General features: G+C 62.9%; 1 protein-coding gene across 1 annotated transcript in view; it reads right to left on the bottom strand.

The window, feature by feature from the left end:
• KMT2D (lysine methyltransferase 2D) overlaps nucleotides 1-15,916 on the bottom strand; it is a 48,193-nt gene extending 32,277 nt beyond the window's left edge. Inside the window, 14 exon segments of the mRNA XM_075901976.1 lie at nucleotides 69-179; nucleotides 794-907; nucleotides 1,339-2,255; nucleotides 2,482-2,589; nucleotides 3,102-3,238; nucleotides 3,471-3,631; nucleotides 4,339-4,453; nucleotides 5,121-5,286; nucleotides 5,750-5,912; nucleotides 6,401-6,510; nucleotides 6,907-7,127; nucleotides 7,542-7,659; nucleotides 8,430-8,508; nucleotides 14,834-15,916. Coding sequence (XP_075758091.1) covers nucleotides 69-179; nucleotides 794-907; nucleotides 1,339-2,255; nucleotides 2,482-2,589; nucleotides 3,102-3,238; nucleotides 3,471-3,631; nucleotides 4,339-4,453; nucleotides 5,121-5,286; nucleotides 5,750-5,912; nucleotides 6,401-6,510; nucleotides 6,907-7,127; nucleotides 7,542-7,659; nucleotides 8,430-8,478 — 2,490 coding nt within the window. The 5' untranslated portion in view covers nucleotides 8,479-8,508; nucleotides 14,834-15,916.
• Between the last annotated feature and the right edge of the window lie 1,799 nt (nucleotides 15,917-17,715).

Below are 17,715 nucleotides of genomic sequence, written 5' to 3'. Positions count from 1 at the left end.
TCTCTCCTCCCCCACCCGGGCTGCTCCCCTCCCCTCCCCGTCCAGAGCCCGAGGCCCGGCTGCTCCACCTGCATGAGGACAAACTTGTCCGTGTTGGAGAAGAGCACCACGGTGTTCTGCATGGTGTCGTCCTCATCATCATCATCGTCCTTGCTGGGGGAGCTATCGATATCTGCCAGCTGGGGGAGCAGGAGAGGACGGGGTGAGAACATGTCACCCCCCCGAGCCAGGCACCCCGGGGACGCCGCTCAGTGCCAATCCAGCTGGCTGAGCAGAGCCGAGAGCACTAGGTCCTCCCTGGAAGGCAGGGTGGGGGGGTGGCTTACACACTGGGGCAGGGAAGCAGAGCAGCACAATGGGCCCATACCTGCGCTGCAGCACCCCCCAGCCTACAAGGCACCCCCTCTTACCCCAGCCAGCCCCCCCACCCACCCACCCACCACAGGGCTCGTCAGACCCAGCACCCGGAGGCCTCTCTTCCTGGCCTGGGATCTGAGTCAGTGCTCGCCTCTGGACCCCCCGCAACCCATCCCACGACTACCCAAGGTAGAGAAACTACCCGGAGTGTGGGCCACTGGGGGGGCGGGGGGGTCGTTGGAGCCAATCAGAAGGGCCCAGCTCCCGATTTACCCCCAGGGGGTCGCTCATCAACCCCAATGCTCCTGACACCGGGAGAGGGCTGGGCCCCCACAGATCCCACCCAGGGGAGTGGGAGGCCCCACAGCAGCGGCTCCCAAGGGCCGGTGGGGGGGCAACTCTGGGATGCAGCCACCTCCCCCCGGCCCAGCCTTACCGCGAGGGTCTCAATGGATGAGGTGGTTGACTTCAGCCGAGCTCGGCCCCGGCCCCGGCCCCCCTGGGTCCCGCCTCGGGGGCGCCTCCTCCCTGGGAAGCTGCTGCTGCGACCCTAGGGCCAAGGGAAGGGGGCTGGTACAGCAACGCCCAAGCAGCCCAGAGCCACGGGACCTGCTCCAGCCGGCGCAGCCCCCAGGGAGGCACCAGGAGATGGCACAGCATCCCCCCATGCCGCGGGGAGACTGCCAGGGGCTGCCCCTATTTCCCCTACACCCCACCCCCCAGTGCCCGTTAACACCTTCACAAAACAGCCACCTGGGGATGGCGCTGACAGCTGGGCGGGGGGAGGTGGGGGCAGGGCCCCAGCATGGCTCGGGATGGAGCCAGGGCCCCCTCCCTGCCCCACAACTTGGCTGGGCTGGCAGGAGCGCCCAGCGCCAGAGAGATTTATCTGGACCGAAGAGCCAGGCCCAATGGCAGCGGAGGCCGAGAGACGACCCCCTGCCTGGTGCCCCTGCCACCCCCAGCCCACCCCCCAGTTACCTGCTTGACACGGGAGCGCCCCGGGGAGCTGCGCCGCCGCCCTTTCTCGCCCTCGCCCTTGGCTCCGGCGCCCGGCTCGAAGAGCAGCGAGTCGTCCGTCTCGGCCAGCGAGTCGGTGCAGTGGGGCAGGGAGCCGGCGTCGTCCCTCTGCAGGCTGATGTCCGTGGACGTCATGCCCAGCTCCATGGAGAGCGAGCCCCCGCCCTCGGGGTCCGGAGAGCCCAGCAGCGGCTCCGAGCCGGGGAAGCTGCTGCTGGTGTCACCCTGGCTCAGGTTGGAGATCTCGTTGACAATGTCCGACTTGATGAGGGTGGGGCGGGGCCGCAGGACGGGAGGCTCGGGGCCCCCCTCCTCCCCACGCTCCAGCAGCTTCCCGCCTGCCTCGTACGCCTCCAGCGGGGTGGCTGGGCCCAGCTCCTCAGGCTCCAGCAGCATGGGGGAGCCTTTAGGCTCGCTGGAGAAGCTGACCGGCGTCTGGCTGGACTCGGGGTCTCCTGCCCCCCGGCTCTCCTCCAGCCCATCCTCGCTCAGCTGGGGAGAGCATCGCCCCTCGTCCCCCGCCGGCTCCAACCCGGTCACTGCCGCCTCCTCCTCCTGGGCTGGGCCTGGGCTGGGCAGAGTGTCCATCTCCACAGGGCTGGCCGGGCACCCCTCCTCGCCGCCTGCTGTCTCCATTGCCTCCTCCTCCTCCCTGCACTCCATGGCTTCCTTGGCCTCCGGAGGGGCTGTGGGGGGTGTCTCTGTCCGGGGTGGGGAGGCAGCAGCAGACTCCTTCTCCATGGGGGCCTGGGGGCTGCCCGCGGGCTCCAGCGGGGTAGCGGTGATGGCAGGGGGTCCGGCTGGCTGCTCCGGGGCTGGTTCCTCTTTGGCACCTGGCGGCAGCTCCTCCGGGCAGGCGGGCGACGCAGCAGCGGGGTCTGGGGAGAGAAACAAGGAGGGCGTCACTTTCGGGGCGCTCGGATTCCCCAGGACCTCCCCCCCACGCACCCCACTTCACTGGGTGGCTGAAAGCCTCCCAAGGGAAGGGCCTGACTCCCAGAATGCTCTGGGGCAGCCTCAGCCCACTGCCCCCTCCCCCCCCAAGACAATGTCAGAATCCACAGACCCTCCCCCCCCCGGGACATCCGTGGGGCACCCCCTCACCGGCAGGGGGCGGGGCTGGTGGTTCAGGGGCCGTCTCGAGGGGTGTCAGCTCCGTCACCTCGTCCTTGGCAGGCGCCTCCTCGGTCTCCTCTCCCTTTGGGGTGGGACCTGCGGGGCAGGGAGTCTGGTTGGGGGAGCAGGAGGCGGCCCCCCCCTCCCCCCCACCTCACCCACTCCCTGGATCAGCAGGCCCGAGCGCAGGGCCCAGCCACTGCAGGCCGAGCAGCGCCACCTAGTGCCTCCTGCTAGGCAGCACCAGTCCCCACCCCCTCCCACAGGGGCCAGGCTCAGCCTGGGGGTCCCTCAACGCCACACCCCACCTGCCCACCTCCCCGGGCTCTCCCAAGCATCAGCCACTCCCAGGGTGGGGGCGGGGGGGTAGAGCTACCTAGACAGAGGCAAACACAACCCCTGCTTATAATGGGAAGAAACTGAGGCCCGAGGGGAAGGGTTGGCTGAGGATCATGCCTTGCCTCTCATCACGGGGCTCCTTCCTCCCAGCTGGTGGCGAAGAGGAAGCCAGAGACTCCTGGCACCCAGGGGTAATTCTGACAGGCCCAGGCCGAGGCCAGGGCATCCCCACTGCTGTGGGGCCAGCACAGGGAGGGGCAGACGCTCACCTAATGGTTTGGCTTCGCTCTCCAAGGGCCTCTCCTCCTGGGGCACGGCCCCATCCGGCTGCGGATGTTTCTGTTGCGCTTGGCAAGCCACGCACGTGGGACCCCCTGCCGTGTCACTGCCATCCGGGGGGATGAGCCTGGGGGGGGTAGAGAATGAGCCACGTGAGGCGTGTCCGAGAGCCCCCGACCCTGCCAGCGATGCTGAGGACTGGGGAGGAGGGATCCAGCCCTCTCTCCGGGCTCCCAAACCAGGGCAGCAGCTGGAAAACTCCCTGAGCCCCAGCGCTTCCAACACCCACCTCCCCTCCCCGGCAGCTGTGGCACTGGGCAGGCCGGGCCCTGACCCTCCTGCACCCAGGAGCAACTCACGTCTGGCAGCTGTGGCAGCACCGCGCGGCATCGGTGCCCCCGGCCGTGCTCCGCTGCCGCTGGCGTTGGCATCCCTCGCACACCGAGTAGTTCTCGTACCAGTGGCACCCGGGGTCGAGCGCCGCGGGCCGCGAGCCGCAGTCAGAGCACACCCGGCAGCTCTGGAGGGAGAAGCGAGTCAGGGGGGGCCAGCCCGCACGGGGGGCACACGACCTTTCCCGTAGGGGACACTGGCCCTGGAGCGGGGGGGACTGGCTGGCTCAGCAGGGTGGAGAATGGGGCCTTTCCTCTCTATGGGCCCTGGCTATACCCTGGCTGCAAGGGTCAGGGACTGGCCAAGAATTTTTTCCCAGGGGCTGCTTCAGAAATTTTTCCCCGGGGCCACACCGGAAGGGGCGGGGCCTCAAGCGGAAGGGGCGGGGCCAGGATAGTCTGGGGGTGGGGGAGCACGTGAAGTCTCCTGCCCTGCCAGGAGCTCATGGTGCTTCTAAGCTCCCTGCGCTCCTGGGAGGAAACTTCATGCACGTCCCCCGGCCCTAAACAGCCTGGTGGCAGGCGAGCAGCAGGGCCTCCGCGGGCTGGCTCAACAAGCTTGGTGGGCCACAGCCAGCCCGTGGAGGCCCTTTTGCCCACCCCTGCCTTACAGGTCCCGGCTCTGACCTGGCCCCAGTGCAGGGATGGGCGACTGGCTAGCTCAGGGTTGGTGCTGTGCAGGGATTTCTTCCCCCCTCGATTAGGCGTGGGAAAGACGGGGGGGGACACGTCCCTGTCCCTTCCCCTAGACACTCCAGCTGGGACGCTGGCATGGGGTGAAGCCGAGCAGGCCCAGCTCTGTGGGACGACCTGGCAGGGTGGGTGTGGAGCCCACCTTGCACTTCCAGGAGTCGGTGGGAAGGCTCTCGATGGCCGGCTTCAAGCAGAACGTGTGGTAGCCCTTGTCGCAGGCCTCGCACACCAGCATCATGGAGTCCGCGCCGGGCTGTCTGCGGGGAACAGGCTGCCGTCAGACCAGCCCCAGGCCCCTCAGCACCATCCCGGCCTCCCCCCCGAGACCCACAGCCTGTGGAGAGGGCTGGCGTGGCATGGGCACCTTCCCAGCAGGTCCAGAGACATGGAGGCACCCAAGGACAAAGCAGCACAACTGAGGAGAAAACCGAGGGGCCCGAACTCCCAGTCCTGCTCCCCCTCACCGCACACACACACTCTATCCCACAAGACCCCAGTCCCCTCCCAGAGCTGGGGAGAGAACCCAGGAGTCCTGCCCCACCCCGCTCTAACCACTAGACTCCACTCCCCTCCCAGAGCTGGGGAGAGAACCCAGGAGTCCTGCCCCACCCCGCTCTAACCACTAGACTCCACTCCCCTCCCAGAGCTGGGGAGAGAACCCAGGAGTCCTGCCCCACCCTGCTCTAACCACTAGACTCCACTCCCCTCCCAGAGCTGGGGAGAGAGCCCAGGAGTCCTGCCCCATCCCACTCTAACCACTAGACTCCACTCCCCTCCCAGAGCTGGGGAGAATACCCAGGAGTCCTGCCCCATCCCGCTCTAACCACTAGACTCCACTCCCCTCCCAGAGCTGGGGAGAGAGCCCATCCCAGCCCCCACTCCCCAGACCAGGCAGGCCAGTGCAGGTCACACAGGGCCACCTACCTGCATGTTTGGCAGACTTTGCACTCGGGACACTGCCAACCGGAGCGCTTGCGGGGCGTGATGGTGATGTCCAGGCAGGTGCCGTGGTAGTGCAGCCCGCAGCTGGTGCAGAAGAGCAGGTCGCGCAAGTCCCCAGGCCCGTCGCACACCATGCATCGCGAGTCCTCTGGGGGTGGGGGCAGGGAGTCAGAGAAACCAGTCCTCCTGCTGCCCCACCACCCAGAGCTCTCCTCCAGGATCTCACAGCGAAATCCACCCGGTCCCCCAGCTCTACCGGCACAGCACTGCTAGATCCAGGAAAAGCCCCCAGGAGTCTGGTTCCCTGCCCCTCCCCCCACCTACTCTAACCACTAAACCCCACTCCTCTCTGTGTCGGGGATCAAATCCAGGATTCCTGATTCAGAGTCCCCCCCCCTCTTACCACTAAACCCCACTCCCTTCCCAGAGCTGGGAGAAAACCTAGACTCCTGGCCCCAGCCCCTCCCACTCTAGCCACTAGACCCTACTCCCCATGGTCCCTTAAGGTGCACTTTATCCACACCCAACCACCACCAGCCCCCAGGCAGCCCGTCCCCGCCCTTCCTCGTGCTTCACGGCACCCACTGCTCAGAGACCCCCGTGGCACCTACCCATCTGCACCGCCTCAGCCACGTGCTCCGGGCATAGGAGCCGGAGGGTTTTCATGGACTGGAAGGAGCCACTGGCAGCTGCGCACGGGAAGTGGTAGTGCCGCGGACACCCCTCCGAGTGGCACTGAATGGTAGCACCCATCCTCTGACAGTGTTCACATTTCTGAAAGCAGCAAGGACCCCCCCCCCCGATTAGTGATGCAGACGGACGGACAGCCACTGTCGCAGCCGGGGAACCCACCAGCCCTGATATGCAGCCGCCTCTGGGGTGGGGTGCAGCAGCTGCTTAACAGCTATGAAGCCACATGAGGCAACGATTCCTCTGAGATGCAGCCCCCTCTGGGGTGGGGCACGGCAGCTGGCTCAGGACAAATTCACAGCCTGACAGATTGGGCCAGGAAGTGAAGGAGAAGCTCTTGGCTGTGCATAGTCAGGGAGGTGACCGCAAACACCCGGGGGGCGTCTGTCCAGGAGTCGTGCCAAGCCCCTAACCCGCCTCAGAGGTCTCTCCTCGGGGGAGGGGGGGGGGAGGATGCCAGGTTGACCCTGCTCAGCCAGACACCCAACATGAGCACAGCCCAAGCGGTCACCTCTCTCCCAATGCCAGGGGGCCCACAGGCTCTCCCCCCTTCCCATCTGCAGCCCCCTCACCTGCGAGATCCCTGAGAAAACAGCTTTGCCCACGTCACTCGGCCCGGATCCAGTCTGCGGCTGCACCCCCACCGACCAGGCCGCGCACCAGTGGTGGGCCCAGCAGTGCCCTGTAAGGGGAGGCAAGGGGTTAATGGGGCATGCTCAGGGAGGAGTCCCCCTTCCAGAATTCTGCCTGGCAGGCGGAGTGTCCTCCACAGACACGTCTTGGGATGCCCCAAGGGGCACAGAGCGTCCGAAAAGAGATGCCTGAGCTTCACAGCAGCCTTTGCACCCGTGTCCCCAGGATGGGGGAGCACTGGCAGAACGAGGGGGTGAGGGAGCCTAGGGCTGGAGCAGCATGGGGGGCAGGATAACAGAGGCTCCACAGAGCCGGGGGTGGGGAGCCTAGGGCAGGGACGGCATGGGAGAGAGGTGGCTGGGGAGGGCTACTGGGGGCACCAGCAGAGCCTAGGGCAGGGGCTGCAGTGCACGAGGCAGGAAGACGCTCACCCCGCGCTGCTCACCTGTTGGCTCGAAGAGCTCTCCTGGCGACACCTGCTCCGAGAAGCCGATCAGGGACAGGTCGTCCCCAGGGGCCTGGGCTTCACCGGGGCCCCTCCTGTCCGGCGGCCCGGAGGGAAGCTCGGCCCAGTCGGGCGCCGGCTCGAAGCGCCGCAGCTCCCGCTGCCCATGCAGGCTCCGCTCGCCGCAGTTGCAGAAGGCGCAGCAGCGCCTGGGCAGGGCGCTGGGGCGGAGACGAGAGCAGAGTCAGTGGGGCCTGGGGAGGGGGCCCCAGAAACACATGCCCCTCCCCCTCCAGAACACTCCCCTCTCCCCTGTCCCTCATGGCCCCAAAGCAAATAAGCACAGGCCAGGGGGCTCCTTTCATGTCCCCCTGCACCCGGGGGCAGAGGTGTCCCAGCATCCCCCGGAGCTTTGGGGTCCCAGCACCAACGGGACAGATCCATTTGGCTTCCCTACAAAACAGGGGATCGGAGGCCTGAACTCCAGGCTGGACCTGTCTGTGGCACCCTCCCCCCCATACCCAAAGTGGGACGATCCACTTCCCACATCCAGCCCCTGCCCCAAATCACAGCACCCAACCCCTGGCTCTGCCCCGCCCAGCATCACGAGCGTCCCATCCCCCAACCGCTTGCACCTGCAGGCCTGGGGCAGCTCCTTGGCTTCCGGTTCCTGGGCAGCAGGGACCCCTTCCGGGGGCTTCAGGGGGTCTCCTTCCGCGCCGCCCCGCTCTTCTGAACTCGTGCCCCCGTCGGCTGCAACGGGAGAGCTGCCCCATCAGCAACGGTGCCCCCCACTGCTACACCGATCACCCCCCGCTGCCAGCACAGGACAGCCCCTGCCACCAGCCGGGCCGTGGCTCAGCACAGGCACCACCTCGTGCCTTCAGGGCTCCTGGGGCTTGTCCCTCCGTTGGGGAATCCCTGTAACCACACCCCACAGCTCTCTGGCATCCCAGGTAGCCCCCGGGACACAGCCCAGCCCCACAGAGCCCCTATCAGGACTGGGTAATGCCTAGCGGGCTGCCTGCTTCACCAGCCATGTCTCCAACACGCCATGGATTGTTCCTCCATCAGCCCCTCCAGGCTCTTCACCCACAGCTCACCGCTGCCCCCTGGAGACAGGGCTGGGCTAACTTCAGACCCATTGCTCGGATGGAGTAACTGAGGCACTGCCAGTGAGACTAGAACCCAGGAGTCCGGGCTCTAACCTCTTGACCCGACTCTTTAGGGGAAGGTGTGTCAGGTAAGCTGGGACCGCATAAGACCTGGCAATTCCCATGTAACAAAGCCCCGAAACCCCAGGTCAAATGTGGCTCCCTTGGCTGTTCCTGTGGGAAGGAAGTGGGGACATGTGCCCCCAAACTCAACGAGACCCCAGAAGGCGAACCCTTTGCCCAGTGCACTCCTGTCAGGCCATATGCAGCCCCTGGCACCGGCTTGGGGCAGCCACCAGCCTCCAGCACAGCTGCAATGGGTGCCCCCAACGATGCCCTGTCTGGCTCCATTCACTGCCTCAGACTCACCTGGCACCTCACAGTCTTTGGCCTGGTTGGGCGGTTTCCGATCATCCATCCCGTCTCCTGCCGTCCCTCCCAGAGAGACCTGCCCGGCGAGGAAGGGACATGTCAGCTCATTAACTCGTCACGGCCTGGCCCACCGTGCCTGCCCCGGACTCTGGACTAGTCCCACCCTCCTCCCATCGGCACGCCGGGCGCTCGGCGGGTGGCACAGACCCGGTGCTGCGAGACGGAGCCGCCTGCCCGAGGGACAGTCGCAGCAGCTGTTTGAGCGGGGCAGAATCATAGAACACTAGAGCCGGAAGGGATCTCGAGAGGTCATCGAGTCCAGTCCCTGCCCCCACAACAGGACCAAGCACCGTCTAGATCATCCCTGGTAGGTGTCTGTCCAGCCTGCTCTTAACTATCTCCAGCAATGGAGATTCCACAACCCCCCCGGCAACTTTTTCCCTCTTCCTTGTAACCCTTTTAGGTCTCAGCCCAGCTCCCTATAGGCAAGGGAGCATGTCACAGAAACCAGCCTCACAGCCCGACTGCCTCTAGCCAACCCTCCTGCCCCCCACGTCCTCCCCATGCTGGTGTCTGCTCACAAGCATGTGCAAACCACAAGGCCTATCTGCACTGGCTGGGGGGGGGGGTCGCAGGGTTGCACTATTGCAAACGAGTGACAGGGTGAAGGGTGCTTGGTCAAGCCACTTCCACCTCGGTGCAGCACATCTGGCACCAGCAGGTTAGTGACCCGTTAGGACAGCCCCCCTTGGCAGGGGACTGGACTAGTTGACCTCTTGAGGTCCCTACCAGTCCTATGTTTCAATGTGGGACTCAGGAGAGGGAAAGGAAAGGAGGGCTTCAGCATCCAGCCATGTGCCCCCACCCCGCCACCTTGCGCATCCACTCCACACATTCCTCTAACACTCACCCTGCTAAGTCCTTTGGGGGCAGAGACCCCATCTTCGCACCCACCTACAAAGCCCCATCTACCATGCCTCCCCCAGAGGGAGTGAACAGAACTAGGACCCGTCAAGCGATCCCTCCCCTGGGACCCATTCCCAGCTTCTGACAAACAGAGGCTAGGGACACCATCCCAGATAATAGCCATTGATGGACTTATTTAGTCTCCATACGGGGGGCGGCATAGCTCAGTGGTTTGAGCATTGGCCTGCTAAACCCAGGGTTGTGAGTTCAATCCTTGCAGAGGCCATTTAGGGATTGGGGGCAAAATGTGTCAGGGATGGGACTTAGTCCTGCTGTGAAGGCAGGGGACTGGACTCAATGACCTTCAAGGTCCCTTCCAGTTCTAGGAGATAGGCAATCTCCATTAATTTATTTATTTTAACTTATCTAGCTCTTTTCTGAACCCTGTTAAAGTCCTGGCCTTCACAACTTCCTCTGGCAAGGAGTTCCACTGGTTGACCATGCATTGCAGGAAGGAGTACTTGATTTTGTTTGTTTTAAACCAGGTATTATTTTCATTTGGTAACTTCTAGAAGGGGATTGGGCAGGGACTGGGGGGTGGGAGCAGGCATCTGATGCTGGGAGGGCCACAGGCATTATTAGCAGTAAGGATATTAAATATCGGTTAATTGAATAGTCGATTAACCTCATGAATTCTTATTGGTTACGTGACTATTCTATAGTCCCCGGCAGTGGAGCCAGCAGTCGGTGCCCTCCAGCCCCACTCCCAAGGAGCCTCCTGCCCCTCTGTGCAGCTGCCTCCGTATCAGAAGCAGCAGTGTGGAGTGCCAGGTGGGAGCTGGTCCATGAGGGGAGCCAGTTTAAAAACCAGTTCCCCTCACAGACCAGCTGCCTGTCGCCCTATGCAGAAGCAGCAGTGTGGGGTGGCAGCAGCCCCTGTCCAGGGCAGGATCTGAACTCCCAGACCTGGCACGAGCCAGGCTGCCTGCCGCCTGGCTCCTAATACACTTTAGATGCAGAGCCATTGTGGGGGTAGGTCCCAGACTCAATGCGAGCCAGGCCACACACCAGTTGGGGGGAGGGAGGAATGCATGTAGTCTATAGCATTAACCTACAAGCTTTGGCTTATCAGTTAATCGACTACTCTATTCCTTCCCTGATTAGCAAAGAGTCACACAACATATCTCGGTTTCGAGGTGGTGCAGCTAGCACCAGGCCTGGGGTAGTGTCAGATCCACAGGCCTGGAGCCTGCAGCTCTCTGTTTAGCTAGAGCAAGTGCAGTCTGGGCAGCAACATGAGACGCTTCCCTGCCACACATGCAGCCCTGTCCCCTTCACTGCCTGTTGCTCGGGCAATGCCCAAAGAGATCCTTGCATGTGAACGGAGTCCTGGCAGATTCTCGGTGCCTCTGGGCTCATCACTTAACACCTCCCCCCTCCGAATCAGAACCAACTCCCTCCTTCATCAGCTGGGCCGCAGACAGCAAGCAACTCCCAACCACAGTGGGAGCAGTCCCAGCAGGCTTTGCTCAGGTACACGTTTCACAGGACCCTTGCTCCAACTGGATGTGCCTCTCCAGCCTGCATGGCTGCCTGTCCCCATAACCCTAGCCGCCCACTTCTCCTACAATGCTACTGAACAGCTGAGGGCTGTGTCCAGGTGCATCATGGGAGATGTAGTTCTGCCATGCCTGCGCCACTGGCATCAAGCTGAGACATGGGCCCAGGAACCCACAAATAGGAAGGGGTTGGCACAGCATATCTGGGGCAGGGTGCTCCCAACAGGGGGGGCCTGAGGCATCTGCTTGGACTGACCTCAATTACAGCCACCTTCTTTGCCAGCGCAGCTTGCAGCAGGAGTGGACACCCCCAGCTGGCTCATAGGCTGCGGGGGGAGGCATCGCTGAGACACCATGCGGATGGGCTCAGGGATCCCAGGTTCCATCCCCCACTAATGTGTGATCTTGGACAAGCTATGCCTCAGTTTCCCCCACCCAGGGTTTTGGAAAGATCTTTGAACAGCTCAGAGGGAAGTGCTCGTGCGACCTGCCCCAGGCTCTTGTAAGGAGTGCAATGGGACTGCTCTGTAAGCTCAGTTTGAGGAGATAGAGCTTCCTGGAGCAAAGGGAAGAGCACCCCCCCACAAACACACCAAAGCAATCTGTACTGGTCTCCCTTCCAAGCAGTGAGCAGGCCTGACCCTGCTTAACTTCTGAGAAGCTTTAAACCCTCAGCAGGGGCTAGCTGCACAGACAGCAGACCAAGAGCACCAGAGGGAGGGATTAGACAAGAAGAACCAGAGATAGGGAAGGGACATTACCCCTCCCCACATCCCCCCTAAGTACCCCTAACAGATCTCCTTGCCCTGACCCTGGAGCAGCTGGCCTCAGGCTCTGTCAGAGATGGGACACCAGGCTAGATGGATCCAATCTGCCGCAGCAGCTCCTCCGCTCTGCCTTGACCTCCTGCGCCATCTCCCTAGGGAGGCAGAGCAGGTGCTGGCCGAGTGGGCCACGGGGCAAAGATCCCTAAACCCCCCACTGGCCTTTGCCCACAGCCTGGGCAAGCTAAGTGCAACTTTATTCAACCCAGGAATGCCAGCCATGATGGTGGAAGAGGACAAGAACTAGATCCAAGTATGGGGCTGGAGTGCTGCCCCCACCCCCACCCCAGCTGTGGAGTCTGTCCAGTAGGAAGCAGCGAGGCCTAGTGTTCAGAGTAGAATGGGATAAGCGTGGGGGTGAGCAGGGGGCTGGGCTCCAGGATGCAGATCAAGTCGCAACTGGGGCAGCTCGGAGCTGGCTCCAAAACTGAAAGGCTGTCAAGGGACGGTGGCGGGGCTGATTTTCTATAACCCCCTCAGAACATCACCCCTGCTCCCACAGGGGTTCTAGTCTCGCGCAGTGGCTCTCCAACTGCAGGGCGTGATGCTGTTTTAATGGGGCCTGGAGCCAAAGCTGAAGGCTGAGTCCCACTGCCCCTGGCTTAGCCCAAGGGGTGAGAAGGCTCAGGTTACAGGCCTGGCTGGGCCTGAAGCCCTCGGGCATCAGTTTTGTGTCCCTCCCACCCCCCCACATAGGTCCATGGGGCTCAGGCTTTGCCCCCTACCCGCCATGGGGGCTGAGTAGGCTCGGGTTTTGGTCCCTCCCTTCCCCAGTCTTCAGCTGTAATTTTTGTTGTCAGAAGGGTGTCATGGCACAAGGAAGTTTGAGAATCCTTCTAGTACAAGTACCAAAGGCCTGGAGAAGGAATCAGCGTGGGGCGAGCTGCAAAGTCAGTGCCCCACTGGGCCTCACCCCAAGAAGGCTTTGTTTTTAAACTAGGCCCTGCAACACCTCATCCTAAAATGACCAAATCAGAGATCCCCCCCCCAAAAAAACAACCTAGAAAAATGGCTCATGTGAGCTGGGTAGCAATAGGGACACAGGGGGTAGGGCTGATAGAGAGAGAGAGGAAGGCAAATGGATGGAGCCAACACTCCAGTGTTCTAGTTGCAGTGTTGTCCAGTGGTTGGAACAAGGGCCTGGGCGTCTGGTCAGTAAACCAGATGCACAAGATGCCTACTCAAAGCAAAGGGATTAGGTAAAAGTGGAACCAATAACAGGGTTTAGGTGGACTGTGACAGCAGGGACACAAAACGCTGAAGTCTGATGGGACCCAAGCACTACCCCTTCCCTGCTTCTCCCTCCCCTCCCCTCTGCCCCAGCTCTCCCAGCAAAAATGTGGAGCGACAAACCGTCAATGGAGTAGCTCCAGATGCAGATGAGAACCCGGCCTGCTGCAGTTTTAACCTGCATTAATTTAAGCTGCACGTCGCGTTTGTTTATCTATCTCTGGGGGGTGTCCGCTTTTGAGCCTGGACTCTGGAGGTGAAATGTGCAGCAAATTCATCTTGCTAAACCTAAGCAAGCATAGGCTGTGCTTTCTGACACAGCAGCCCTTGGGACTCTTGGCTGTGGCCTATTCATGGGGGGGGGGGGCAAACCCAGCATTACTCCCTCTGTGTGTGCTCCCCACCCCAGTATCCCCCACCCCCATGTGACAGGCGAGGCAGCAGGAGGCCTAGAAGCTCTGGAGCGGCTGGGTGGCACCCACAGGGAACAGCTAGACGGCCAGCACATACAGGCAGTGCAACAGGTGCGGCTGCATCCTGAGAGCCGAGACAGAGAAAGTGTTTGTGGATTTGCTGGGGCAGAGGGTGTCCTGTCGTCCCCCCCCCCCCCAACACACACACACTCATTCACAATTCCACAGCACAGGGGACACTCAGCCAGACAGGAGCTGGATTTAACTGGGGAGAGACGCACAGAATCTGGGCCCCTCAATCTTAAGGGTCGGATGCCAGCGATGGGGGAGGCGTGGGAACTGCCTACCCAGGGCTGTTGGTTCTGCTTCTCTGAAGCTCAGGGATCAGAGAGAAGCTGCCAGGGAACAAAAGCCTGGAAAAGCCACATTTCTGCCTGGGAAAGGGGGAAGAAATAGCAAGAGCTTCCCCCCCCCCTGCCCCCCAATCCCACCACTTTCTGTTGGAGCAAATCTCCTAGGACTCCCTGCTAATCCACTGGGGATTACAATCATCCCAGGAGGATGGCTGAAGGCCACCTAGGCCGCACAGAGGGTCACACGGTTTCTGGGGGGAACTGCTCCCCAGCATAAACTTCCTAGTAAAGGGTCAGTGTGGGGAATGTTGGAGGGAGAAGCTGTAGAAAGGGGGAGCCCATTTTCCTCCCCGCCAGCATGTTGGGGGGGGCACAACCAAAAACTGCAAACGAGAAGGGGAAGGGAGTGAGTGTTGAATCAGTCCCCCCATAAAACTCTCTACATCCCGCTTTGGGCCAGGAATGAGCCCCAACTTCACAGACTCCACATGCAGCAAAATTTAGGGGTGATTCAGGGCCAGTGCCCATGCCCCATGGAGAGAAAGCTCAACTTGGCCCTAAAATCAGGAATTGTACATGAAAAAGCCCCCCCCCCCCACAGGGCCACCCTACAGACTGCCCTCCCCCCGTGCCCAATTCCCCTTCTCTCCCCCCCACCACACCCAAATCTACCCCCAGCCTCCTGGAGAACCCATGGCTGTGCAAAGAGATCTCCAACGCCGCCTGGGCCCTGGGGGTGGGGTGAGCAGCAGAACCCCACTACCCCACCCCCACATGCCCCCCAACTCCGCTAGAAGCCAGAGAGAAGCGGGGGGCGGGGGTCCAGTCCGCCGGGGCCTGGGGACAGCTCTCGACCCGCTCCTGATCTAGAGCAGCAGCGAAAGGCAGAGGCCTAGAAGCAGGAGGAAGCTCCGTCTAGTTTACTCCGAACGCTTCCTCTCAGCCCCTCCGGATCCCCCCGGCTACCGGCACCGGGCAGCCCAGAACCCCGCCGCTCGCGCACACAGACCGCCCCGTAAAGCGGGGAAGGGCGGGGGGCTCTGCGGGAAAATCAGGCAGCTGTCCCCCCACCCGCCATGGAGAAAGGGGGCCCCACATCAAGGGAATCCCACCTACCTCTTTACAAGGCCGCCCAGAAATCCTCACCCAGTAAAATCCACCGGCAAGCGGCCGCCGAAAACATTGTCCACAAAATAATTACAAAACAAAAGGGGGGGAGGCGATTTTCCTTCCCCCCCCAAAAAAAAAAACCACCCCACGGTTCACGGAAAGCAGAAGAATTCGGTGGGCCGAAAACGATGTTGCAGGCTAGATCCAAATCCGGGGATAACACCGGGGAAGGGGGGGCTGCGCCCAGCCCTCCTCCAAGGGCGGCGGGGGGAGGGGGGGCTTCACGTCCTTCGGCCGCGGCCTCTTCGGGAAGCCCCCCAGCCCCGAGAGCGGGCGAGCCGGATCCCGGGGCAGACACAAAGGGAGCTGCTCCGGGTTTGCCTTTGATCTCCCAGCCGCCCGCATCCGAGGGACAAGGCCGGGCCGCTCCCTCCGGTGGGGGGGGGGGGGGGGGCCGCGCACCGAGCCCGGCCTGGGGGGGAAGGGGCCGGGAAGTTTCTTGCCCCGGGGGAAGCGAGCGGCCGCCGCGGGCCTGGCTACATTGTAGCCTCCCGGCCTGGGGAGGGGAAGGAAATTGACACAAGAGACGCGCAACACCCGGGGACCCCCCGCCCGCCTCCCGCCCGGGCCCGGCCCCCTGCTCCGGCCCGGGGCAGCGGTAGAAGTGGGGCAGGAGGGGGGGTGCGTAGCCCCGCCCCCCTCGTGGCTGCTCCCCGGCCCCCCCGGCTGCAATAAAGGGGGGGCTCAAAGGGGCATCGCCTCCTGCCCCCCCCCCCGGCCGGGGCTTCAGGAAACGGAGCGGAAAGTGTCCGCCGAGGCAGCCATTTTCGGAGAGGAAAGTAGTCCTGCCGGGCCCCCCTGGGCTTGCTGCCCCCCCCCCCCCCGCGAGGGGAGGGTGGGATCCCGCGTGGGGACCGGCCCCCTCCCCTGCCGCTGGGCCGGGGGCTGCCCCGCACGGCAGGGCTGGCTCGGGACGGGCAGGGTGGGGGCTCCGCGCCGGACCCCCCTTCTCTAGGGGTGGGGGGCGGAGGAGGGGGCCGCGGCTCTATTTTGTGTGGGGGCCCGGGCGGAGGGACACGCTCGCGCAGCGTTGCAAGAGGAGGGGAGGGAGGGATGTGACGGTACGGAACCGGAGCGCACGCTCCGCGGGATCCCTCCGCGCGGGTTAACCCTGCGCTGGCCGGGCCGGCTGGTGGCGAGCACGTGGGCTGAGCTGTGCGCGCTGCTCCCTCCCCTCCCCCCCCCCCCCCCCCGCCGAGCTCCCGGGGGCTTTGGGCCCGCGCGCTCCTTCCCTGCAGGGAGCCCGGGGGCCAGGCGCGCGCGCTCCCCTGCAGCAGGTATGGCTGGGCGCGGCCCGAAGCCGGGTCACCGGGTGGACACCGGTTCGCGGCCCCCTCCAGCCACGCTGGGCTGGGTGTAATTCCCGTGCAAAGCCCAGGGGGGCGCCCTCCCCCAGGCACATGGCTCTGGACGCTGTAGACCCAGCGAGCGCTGGGGCGGACCCCGTCCCACAGCGCCCCCCGCGGTGGGAGCCCGCCGCTTGACGGGGAACCTGCTGCCGCTTCCCCCCTTCAGCAGGCCTGTGCAGGAGCCGGGTTTGCACGGCTGCAAGCAGGGAGCCCTTTGGACCGGAGACTCGGGCAAAGCCCAGGTGCGGGGGTGGCGGAGATCTGTCCCTCGCGGTGTGTTTGGAAGCTGGCGTCTGTTCCCAGCTGGGTGCGTGAGCGCAAGGGAAGCCGCTGCGTCTGCCCGTGCCTCAGTTTCCCCACCTGTAAAACAGAGGGCAGTGCTCATGCACAAGGGTGCCGCAGCTTCATTGATGAATGTACCGCAGAGACCAGGCCGCGAGGTAATATCTTTTGTTGGACCAGCTTATGACGGTGAAAGGGACAAGCCTTCCAGCTGCATGGAGTCCCCCTTTGGCACAGGAAGATAAGTTTTCCCTTTGCCAAAAGCCCCAGCCCCGTCCATGCCAGCTGAAGGAGAATCTCCACCAAAGGTTAACAGCATAGGATCTAGGATGCATGGTTGAGCAGTTCTGGTTCCATCCAGTAGAGGGCAGGGCTGCACAGGAAGCAGCATGTTACAGGGTACCCAGAAATACCTGCTTCTAAACACATGGCTGAGCTGATGGCAGGAAAGAAACCCTTTGGAACTGCAGCAAGCTAGCTGCAGGTGTGCAGGTGGTGCCAACGGGGCACAGTGACGTCACTGAAAGGCAGGAGCTGCTGCTCAGAGCTTTGCCAACATAAAGTTGTAAAGAGGAACATGGGGGGCGCACGGGATGTATACACGGCATGTCACACTTCAGACTGTCCTGCCCTGAAAGCAAGGAGTCACCCCCTCTTGGAGAATAGGGTTAATCTTCCCCATATTTATAGCTTTCTCTCTCTTTGCATACAAGGATAAATTAGGCTACACATGCAGGTTATAGCAGGGCCAGAAATGTGTCCCCCCCCAGTCAGTTGCTCAGCACCTTTTGGACTAAGGAGCAGTGAAGCTGGAGAGTCCAGGACACTCACGGGCAGAGATTTTTCAAAGCCACCTAGCGGGATTTCAGTGCACATCCCCCATTGAAATGGAAGGGAACCGCGTGTAAATCCCCGACACGGCTTGGCAGTCTCAGCCTTTGGCCCTGATCCTGCAGTGGGCCCAGCCCAAGCAGGCTGCATGGTGCTTTTGGAAGATCGGGGCCTTGCTTTCTAAAACGCAGCCTCAGAAGGTACAATAATGCCAGGGCAGGTTTGGGTTGGCGTAGGATTTTGTTGTTATAATGCAAATCCCTGGGAAGACACCTTGGTTGCCAGGGCAGGGCCGGCTGTGCAAGGACCTGGGCTTGTTCCCTTTGCTCCCACAGGGCTTTGGAAAAAATGGTTCCAGCTTCAAAA

The sequence above is a fragment of the Pelodiscus sinensis genome, chromosome 19 (genome assembly GCF_049634645.1).
Source record: "Pelodiscus sinensis isolate JC-2024 chromosome 19, ASM4963464v1, whole genome shotgun sequence".
Taxonomy (NCBI): domain Eukaryota; kingdom Metazoa; phylum Chordata; order Testudines; family Trionychidae; genus Pelodiscus; species Pelodiscus sinensis.
Note: the sequence above shows the minus strand (reverse complement) of the source record. Positions and strands in the feature narration are given on the sequence as shown.